The sequence below is a fragment of the Agrilus planipennis genome, unplaced genomic scaffold, assembly GCF_000699045.2.
Source record: "Agrilus planipennis isolate EAB-ADULT unplaced genomic scaffold, Apla_2.0 scaffold8, whole genome shotgun sequence".
NCBI classification, from domain to species: Eukaryota; Metazoa; Arthropoda; class Insecta; order Coleoptera; family Buprestidae; genus Agrilus; species Agrilus planipennis.
This window is the reverse complement of record NW_020442461.1, coordinates 1,121,902-1,132,142: the sequence shown is the minus strand read 5'-3', so window position 1 is coordinate 1,132,142 and position 10,241 is coordinate 1,121,902. Positions and strand designations below refer to the sequence as shown.

Genomic DNA, 10,241 nt, shown 5'->3' with positions numbered 1-10,241 from the left:
TTTTCTACAATTATTATAATATATATAACAATTAACTAAATCTTATTTAAAATTTTATAAATTAAAATACCACATAATAATGCCGGATAGTCGGCAGGGGCGGGTAAACAAAAACACCGGCAACGATAATTTAATAAGTAAAACAAAAAACCTTTGTAGTATCTTCCCCAGTGATATATACTAATATTTTTTTCGATTAGAAGCACATCAAAAATTTGTAAAATGTCCTTTATTGATTATGTAATCTCCACCGACGTTTCGCCTTTCGATCAAAGACTTTATCGACGTAGATTAACTAGGTTATTAACTACATTAGACATTGAAACATTGGAATTTTCTTGTATAATCAGCTAAGAAATTAGTTACTTGTTAGACACATAGATTTCAATTTTTGTATATGTATAAGTTTTTCAACTAAGTGTCTAACAAATTATAAGTAACTTCTCGGGTGATTGTACAAGAAAATTCCAATGTCTCCTCCTAATGCAGTAATGTACTGTAAATTACATAATTAATAAAAAATATTTAGCCCCTTTTTTATTGCTTCTAATTGAAAAAACCTAAATAACGGAAAACCTACCTAATGAAGCTTAACAATTAAGATTGTGTCGGGATAGGTTGTTTGTCCTAATTTCTATTATTTACAAATTACAGTACTAAATTATTTGTTATTTCGATACATTTCTTATTTTTTCTTTTGAACAAAACAAGAACAGAAAATAGCACAAATGGCGCGGTAAACGCCATCTGTAGTACGATGCTACATTTTAGGATTACGTATGCTCCAACAAGGTCCATTCGAATTCGATTATGGTAACGTGCTNAAATGTAATTGTAACTTGTAGGTTCAATACTGAGATAATATTTTTTATTTTATTTTTACATCCTCTTCTATCCTACATTGATTCAATCGGTGTCTGCTATTTATTTATACATATTTTAGCCTTGATAAAACCTTCCAACAAGAAGCGAAACGTTGGAGGCGGTTCTATAACCAACAATGACATTATCACCCTATTTTGCCTTGATTGTTTTGTACATATTAAAACTAGGGGAAGAAATTGCGAATTGCTCAGTTAATACCTACTTACCCTTTATATTAAATTTCTGTATTTATGGACACTAAAGAAACTTGTTAGTTAAGTTGCAAATTCTGAAATTGAAAAAGTTAATAACACACGTGTTGAACTAGTAGATTTTAATGATTAATATTCGATTTTGTTGTAGATACTTTTGGTTCACCCTCGAAGATGATTTATGTGAGTGGTCTTGGCGAAGAAGAAGCGATAGAACTGATACTTGGCTTCTGACATAATGGTAAATTGCTTTAATTATTTCTGTTATAAGTATTTGCTGTTTGACAAATTCATTAACTTTAATTATTTTACTTTGTTATAAAATTAATTGTGCAGTAAAGCCCAGTTTCCAAAGAACAGTTACTGTAAGATTAGAAGTAACCAGTAAGGGGTGAAATGTCCTTTATTGATTATGTAATCTACACTGACGTTTGCCTTTCGATCTGAGGCGTTTTGTTAGAAAAAAACTTCGATTTCTTCCCTTGCTTGTTGCTTTCAATTAAAGTATTTTGATATATCATAGGGGAAGAGGAACTACTTATCATATAAAAGTAAAGGATTTTTACACAATTAACACATTATTGAAATTTCTATGTGTACAACGTAATTGGTAAGGGGATGTAATATTATAGTATTTGAGAAAAAAAAATGTGGCAATAAGATTTAGAATGAGGAATGACTAGAGGAAAAAGTAAAATGTAGGATATGTGAGAAGGAGAATGAGACTTTGGAAAAAGAAGTGGAGGATAAAGCAACGAATGAGTACAGAGTTAGAAAGGGAATTATTCTATTAGAGGATTTTGAGAAAAAGAGTAACAGGGCAAGAGGGTGGTAGGGCATAACATAATTAAAACAAAAGTTGTAGAAGAAAAAATGGAGTGTTTATTCATTGCGAATTATTGAGGGAAGTAGTAACTTGGAGTTTAAGTGAATTTTATCTTAAAGGTTTTCATTTTAACTTCATAATGTAATTTGGTAAAAAAAACACTTTTTGAAAACTTTCACTTAATTTTTATTAAATTCTTAACAAGTTTCGACCTACAAGGCCATCTTCAAAAGAAGGATTAATATAGCATTAATAGCATCAATCCTTCTTCGGAAGATGGCCTTGCAGGTCGAAACTTGTTAAGAATTTAATAAAAATTGAGTGAAAGTTTTCAAAAAGTGTTCTTTTACCAAATATCATTCTTAAAAATTTGTTTAAACGTTCGCCTTCATGCCTATAAAATTAGTACTGATTATCATATTAGGTATAACAACGTTTTAATAAAATTTTGTAGCTGTTAAGTTACATCAAAAGAGATATTGATGTCTAAGTATTATGCATTTTATTGTGATAAACAAACAATACGTATAAATAAGCAATAAAACAACAATGTATGAAATATTCTGTGTTTAATAGATAGTAATACAAACATATCATAAATTACATAAAAGAATCACAAATGGGAATATGTACAGATGAGAAAGAATAAGTCCACAATTGACGTACGTGAAATTTGTCGTAATGGGTTTGAAATTAGTTAATCATTAATTTAATCTTTTTGTCCACTATGTCGAACTGATGCTTTTTACCGATAATGCTCCAAACGGAAGCAATGTTTTCTAAGAGCACATTGATCGGTATGACGAAAACTATGCTACATAAACACGCCGCGAACCGTACGAGGCCTACCCTCTTAACATCCACCGATTTGATCACACCGAAAATGAACATGTAGACGCTCACTGCCGTTATAAACGACGAAACGTAGTCTATGAATGCTGGATACGGTACGGGGTATACGCTGGAGAACAGTATGTTTGATGTGAGAAGAGGCAGAAAGATGTAGTTGTACACCTGACAGGCGAGAAAAATTCGTTTGGACCATGGAAGTTCTTTGGAATGGACCACCAGAAGCACTCCTTGATACCATCTTTTTCGCTGTTTGGTGAAGTCCAGGATGCTGAAAGGCGATTTTTCCCACATTTCACCCTCGATGAAGTCGAATGTGTAACCCATATTGTATGCTTTCAAANTTTTTCTGTTAATAAAAATAAATTTAATCTGTTCGGTTAACGAATCTCCATAAAATGACGTGTAAAATTACAATTTTTTAAAATTTCAATAACTTCTTAACGGTTTAGCGAATCGATTTGTAATTTTTACAGAAGTTTTAGAATTAATTGAAGAACGTTCGTCCAAATTTTTACTTGTCTCGTAGCATTTTGACATACCTCCCAAACATCCTTAATACATAAACAAAAAATTAACGTTGAGCTTTTTTTTTACACTTTAAAGGTCCTTTGACTCCTATTCCCGAGCCCTTTAGTAGTCCCAGTCCGCCTTTGCAAATGAGTAATAATAAACAAAACGTGTCCGCGTCCTTTTTACGGTTCCTTGTCCAAAGGATTCAGCGGAACCCTATTCCTAAGATAACTTTGTCTATCACATCATCATCTTCATCAACATCATAAGATCGTCAGTCCTGAGACTATTTCTCTACTCCTCATAACTCCTGTTTTTGCTAAAGGTGTCCTACCAACCTGTCTCAGCTATTTCTTATTGACTTCCTCTGTTCCCTACTGTTTCCGATATTAAAACGTTTATAACCTTCTCTATCCATGGTATCCTTGTCATTCGCCTGTAACACTAAATTTCGAAAGCTTTTTCTCCAATTTTTTCAAGAAATTCAAAGACTGGCTCAAGACATGTAAAACTTTGAACGGGTTGTGCTAGTACATTCGCAAAACTGAAACATTTGAACACGTACTTTTCCTACGTAATACCTCAACATAATTATTATAGCCGAAAATGATGGCAAAGATGGGTCACAAAATAGAATTTTGTCACTTTGTTCACAAGCAACGTTGGCTAATGAATAGAAGAAAATGTAATCTACATGAAAATGGTTTTCTGACACCTTTAAACGTATCAGAAGCGAAGTTATTCAACATTATTTGAAAGAGACTTCAACGGTGCGTCAAGCGACGAACCTGCAGATAAAATGCCAATTATTTATGTAATCGAAATTCTAAGGGCTTTTCTCAAATACGTCGATGCTATATAGCAATTATTTAAATTATTTTTGAATTTCTGTCTGTCCCTGTGTTCGTTTGAAAAACGAATAAACATAAAAATGTATCAATTTTTTACCGTAACTAGCCTATTGCAAATAATATTATCAAATTTTATATAAACGCAATTCCACCTCTATTTTCAATTATTTCAAGTGGAACTTGACTGTAACGACATCGGTTATAACGACAACTCTGAAGTAAAGTAAGTTTTTAATGGTCCCGCAAATTTACCATTCAAATCAATGTTAAAAATCCCGATATTAACGACAACAAACTTGGTTATAACGTAATTTTTTTATTGCTACAAATCCTTAAAACGGTTAGCTAAATCAGATGTTACCCAACCCGAATTATTGAAAAATGTGTTTCTAATTTATAATATCCAAACTTCGGTTAATAACGACACTCGGTTATTATATCAAGATATCGCCTGTCCCTTAGGTGACACTATAACCAAATTCTACTATTTTTATTATATACAGATAAGGCAAAATGTTTACCGAGCATAAAAATTACACGTTTGTTTGTCGACATTTTTCCTTTTTATATTTGTTTTGTTTTCTATGCGTCGAATGTTTATGACGGCATTTAAAATTCGATTCTATTTAACGTTGGCCTTACCCAACCACGTCGAAAATTCAGCAATAAAACAGACTTTTATTATCCTAACAAAATATGTAAACATTTCTTATTCACCCTATTTCACTACAGCGCATTTTCTGAAACATTTATCATTGTTTTGTCTTCTTTTTTATATTGTACGTCGAGAAACTTTATGATAGTCATTTAAACTCGGCTCTATTTAACGTTGGCCTTACCCAACCATATCGAAAATTCAGGACCAATCTATTATTATCCTCATAAATAAACAATTCTTGGTTCACCTGTTTCACTACAATTATCAATCTCTAAAATGTTTATGATTGTTTTAATACGAACATTGAAAGTTTACGAACGCCCTTTAAACTCGGCTCTATTTAACGTTGGCCTTACCATATCTGACAATAATGTATATGCATATATATATATATAGAAATGTTTAAGTATGTGTATGTATATTGTGTAGTGATGAGTGAAACAGATGATGACTTCTGCTTATTCATTCTAAATCGTTCCAAGGTTAGCGAAACCGAGCGCCTGAGCGCTCCATGACTGACTGACTACGGACTACGTCATCTCGGCAAATATAGTCTGTTTGCGCAAAAGAAAACCTCTGTACCTACGTGTATTATACGTATGTGTAAGTGTGTGTGTGTATGTCTATGTATGTGTTTGAAATAAATAATTCCTCAAACGATAAAGTTAGCAATTGTTTTCCTCTGGAAACGCGTACTCCTGGTAAATAAATAATTGTTGCTTGATAGTGATTAATGCAACTAAATTACATACAATATAAGTAGACGATAATAGATGAATAGAAAAAAGTGACTAATTGCTTTACCAGGTAGTACAAATTCATGGTTAATTTTATTATTACAAGTAAATCATTGTGTGCACCTTACAGTTTTGTTATTGNCCCCCCCCGAAGGCGACCTACCTGCCCCCTTCGTGTAAAAGCCAACACTGACTGTTTCTCAAAAATTTTATCAACACTGCATTGAAAATGTTTCAATAACACAATTTTCCCTTATACATAATTTCAGGTGCAATTGTTTCGGAAATAAAGGGGGATGGGGGGATTTTTGAGCGCAATTTTAGTAATGCCACTATAAATATGACATCTAGAATTTAGAAAAAAATGTTTTTAGTTTCCTTGTTACTACATATACTCTTCAAATGCCGCCCTCATTACCTTCGAAAAATAGATTATTTTCTTAATATTACATAACCGTTGCCCCTTGTAAATTTTGTTTTTATCACTTATATTTTGTGTCAGAAAAACGTAAAAAGGACGATGCGCCATCTTTTGGTGTACCTAATACATTTTGCACCCACGATACCATAGCTTTTTTTGGAAACAGTAACAAACACTTTGTATCCGACATTTTTCGCATTCTTTTTGTGTGTTATAATTAATTTTGCGGTTTTTTTTCCTTTAATTAAATGATAATTCAGTCCAAACACGTACTTTGAAATAGAATCATCAAGGCGGTAACGGATGTATTACAAATTATTTAAATATGTGCAGTAATAATACTGTTTGTACAGGATTTATTCATAAAAAATCCAGACGAAAAAATAAAGACTATTCAGGTCAGTTGGCGACTGGTGATAACTGAAACAGTTGCAATAATTTAATAAAAACAGCAGACAGTCGATCGTATGCACCGGAAATGCCGTGTATAGTGGATAAAATCGGGACGTATTTTTTGTATTTTCTGGGATAAAAAATAGTTTTATAACCCCCTATCACCCCAAATTGTTTACGTAAGACCAGGAAGCGTAAATGTCTGTCTATCTGTTTGTCGGTTTCCATAAATACCACCCGGATAGTTGCAAGCTGTAGCTCAACATAATAATTATCACCGCAAATAATGGCAAAGATGGGTCACAAAATAGAATTTTGACATTTTGTTCACAATCAACGTTGACTAATGAATAGAACAAAATGTAATCTACACGAAAATGGTTTTCTGACACCTTTAAACGTACCGGAAGCGAAGTTATTCAACATTATTTGAAAGAGACTTCAACGATGCGTCAAGCGACGAACCTGCAGATAAAATGCTAATTATTTATGTAATCGTAATTCTAAGGGATTTTCTCAAACACAACGATGCTATATAGCAATTATTTAAATTATTTTTGAATTTCCGTCTGTCCCTGTGTTCGTTTGAAAAACGAATAAACGTAAAAATTTATCAATTTTTTACCACAACTGGGCTATTGTAAATAATATTATCAAATTGTAAATATAAATGTGATTCTACCTCTATTTTCAATTATTTCAAGTGGAACTTGACTGTAACGACATCGGTTATAACGACAACTCTGAAGTAAAGTAAGTTTTTAATGGTCCCGCAAATTTACCATTCAAATCAATGTTAAAAATCCCGATATTAACGACAACAAACTTGGTTATAACGTAATTTTTTTATTGCTACAAATCCTTAAAACGGTTAGCTAAATCAGATGTTACCCAACCCGAATTATTGAAAAATGTGTTTCTAATTTATAATATCCAAACTTCGGTTAATAACGACACTCGGTTATTATATCAAGATATCGCCTGTCCCTTAGGTGACACTATAACCAAATTCTACTATTTTTATTATATACAGATAAGGCAAAATGTTTACCGAGCATAAAAATTACACGTTTGTTTGTCAACACTTTTCCTTTTTATATTTGTTTTGTTTTCTATGCGTCGAATGTTTATGACGGCATTTAAAATTCGATTCTATTTAACGTTGGCCTTACCCAACCACGTCGAAAATTCAGCAATAAAACAGACTTTTATTATCCTAACAAAATATGTAAACATTTCTTATTCNTGTTCACCCTATTTTACTACAGGGCATTTTCTGAAACATTTATCATTGTTTTTGTCTTCTTTTCTATATTGTACGCCGAGAAAATTTATGACACTCATTTAAACTCGATTCTACTTAACGTTGGCCTTACCCAACCATGTCGAAAATTCAGGACCAATCTATTATCATCCTCATAAATAAACAATTCTTGGTTCACCTGTTTCACTACAATTATCAATCTCTAAAATGTTTATGATTGTTTTAATACGAACATTGAAAGTTTACGAACGCCCTTTAAACTCGGCTCTATTTAACGTTGGCCTTACCATATCTGACAATAATGTATATGCATATATATATATATAGAAATGTTTAAGTATGTGTATGTATATTGTGTAGTGATGAGTGAAACAGATGATGACTTCTGCTTATTCATTCTAAATCGTTCCAAGGTTAGCGAAACCGAGCGCCTGAGCGCTCCATGACTGACTGACTACGGACTACGTCATCTCGGCAAATATAGTCTGTTTGCGCAAAAGAAAACCTCTGTACCTACGTGTATTATACGTATGTGTAAGTGTGTGTGTGTATGTCTATGTATGTGTTTGAAATAAATAATTCCTCAAACGATAAAGTTAGCAATTGTTTTCCGCTGGAAACGCGTACTCCTGGTAAATAAATAATTGTTGCTTGATAGTGATTAATGCAACTAAATTACATACAATATAAGTAGACGATAATAGATGAATAGAAAAAAGTGACTAATTGCTTTACCAGGTAGTACAAATTCATGGTTAATTTTATTATTACAAGTAAATCATTGTGTGCACCTTACAGTTTTGTTATTGTTTTTGAAGTGTTTCAAATTAAGCAAATTTGATTTCTTAAAGATAAACGAAAAACCAGATGTGTTAGCTTACTTACTCTGTACTATTTGCTTAAAATGAAGAACGATACACATATTTCAAAGCTAAGGTAAAACCATCATCATCATCATAAGGTCGTCTGATAAAAAAAATTAGTTTTATATGGTCGTGAATGATCTTTGACACGTATTTGGGACATCAACATAAATTGTAAAAATGTTTCAAACGCTAAAATTTCAGGTGTAAAATTTACTCCTTTATAACGTTTATTTAGTCAATAAATAAATAAAAAGGTGTAGGTGTGATTTTTATCCGTAGAGGTTTGTCGCTTGACGCACCGTTGAAGTCTCTTCCAAATAATATTAAATAAGTTTGCCCCTAACGTGTTTAAAACCATCTAAAACTCAATTCGACTTAGAGCACACTTTATTCTATTCGTAAGCCAACTTTGATTGCGAGTATCATGACAGAATTCTATTTTTTGATCCCATCTTTGTCGCCATATGGCTAACGACCTTCAGATAATTCTAAATCGTTTACCTTGTTTTCATACACTTTCGTACATTTATGTAACTACATTACACACATACAAACCATACGTACCTGTCACATATACTCATATGTTTAAACATCTATTAATGCCTTGTTGGACTAATCAAATCAAATAATGATTTGTTCGAAGGTTTTCGATTTATTTACAAAGAGATACCTACTAGATAGTTCTACGAAACGAAGAACGAGATAGAGAAATTGCAAGGACAATTTTTTTTGTTTGTTTAAATTACTTATTTTTGTAAAAAGCAAATTTGCGACTGTGAATATTCCTTTCAAAAATCCCATTAAATCCTTATGGAAAATGGCTAACTCTGAAACTTTGGATTCTGGTAGTTCTCGACATACAGATCAAGTCTCAAACTCTCAAAAAAACTCAGGGATGGTAATGCACTCTGCAAACGTGTAGTACACCTCAATGTCATAGTCAGAGATGTGATTTATTTAAATGGATAATCTAATATATTGGATCGATATTGTTTTCCGCGTTCAATGTCCATGGAATTTTGAAGTTCCAAATTGATGTCAGCACCTGCCAAATCACCAGTTATCGTACCTTTAGCAAGGTACTACGACATTATATGAATTACGACAAAACAGCCCGCAAAATAATATCGAATTGATATACGCCAGCTGTGTAAAACTGAAAACTACAAGATATTGTGGTGTGCTAATAAATGCCTATAATCCAAAATTCTTAGAAAACGATTCGGAAAACTTCACTTATTAGATGAACCCAAACCTAAAGAAAGTATGATTTCCATTTCTTTCTCTTATTACAATGTGTAAAAGATCAGAAACAAAATAGGGTTGTAAATAGTTTGCTATAAAATGATTGATGTTGATTTTGCATCAATAAAATTATTTGCAACCCTATTTTGGCTCTGATCTTTCACGCTAAACAAACTATTTGGGCATCAGTGTCTTTTTTCCAATTAAAACGGGTGACAAAGGCAAATAAGAAACTATAACATAAATATAGAAAAACTATATCTCAATCACTTAAAACTAAAAAACACGAATCATACTCAATCTTCCCAGCTAATGATATAGTGCAAACATCAGTATTTGTCTAGAAAAACTCCAATATTTAAAAAATTAGCAAATGCCTGCAAGGTTTTCTTAAGAAATATTTTATATTTAGGTAAATGTGGAAAATTAAATAGGTACCTGTACCTACTACAAAAAAGTATTTATTTGAAAAAAGTATTTTGAAAATAACGTATTTTGCTTTTAGCATTTAAAATACAAAAGGGAAATTATTTTGTATTTTA

At 32.0% G+C, this 10,241-nt stretch overlaps 1 protein-coding gene across 1 annotated transcript; it reads right to left on the bottom strand.

Moving 5' to 3' along the window:
* Positions 1-2,595: 2,595 nt before the first annotated feature.
* Positions 2,596-3,078, bottom strand: LOC112906510 (beta-1,4-mannosyltransferase egh-like). The gene has a single exon (XM_025980741.1). The coding sequence runs from the start codon at positions 3,076-3,078 to the stop codon at positions 2,596-2,598; it is 483 nt and encodes a 160-aa protein (XP_025836526.1).
* Positions 3,079-10,241: the final 7,163 nt, after the last annotated feature.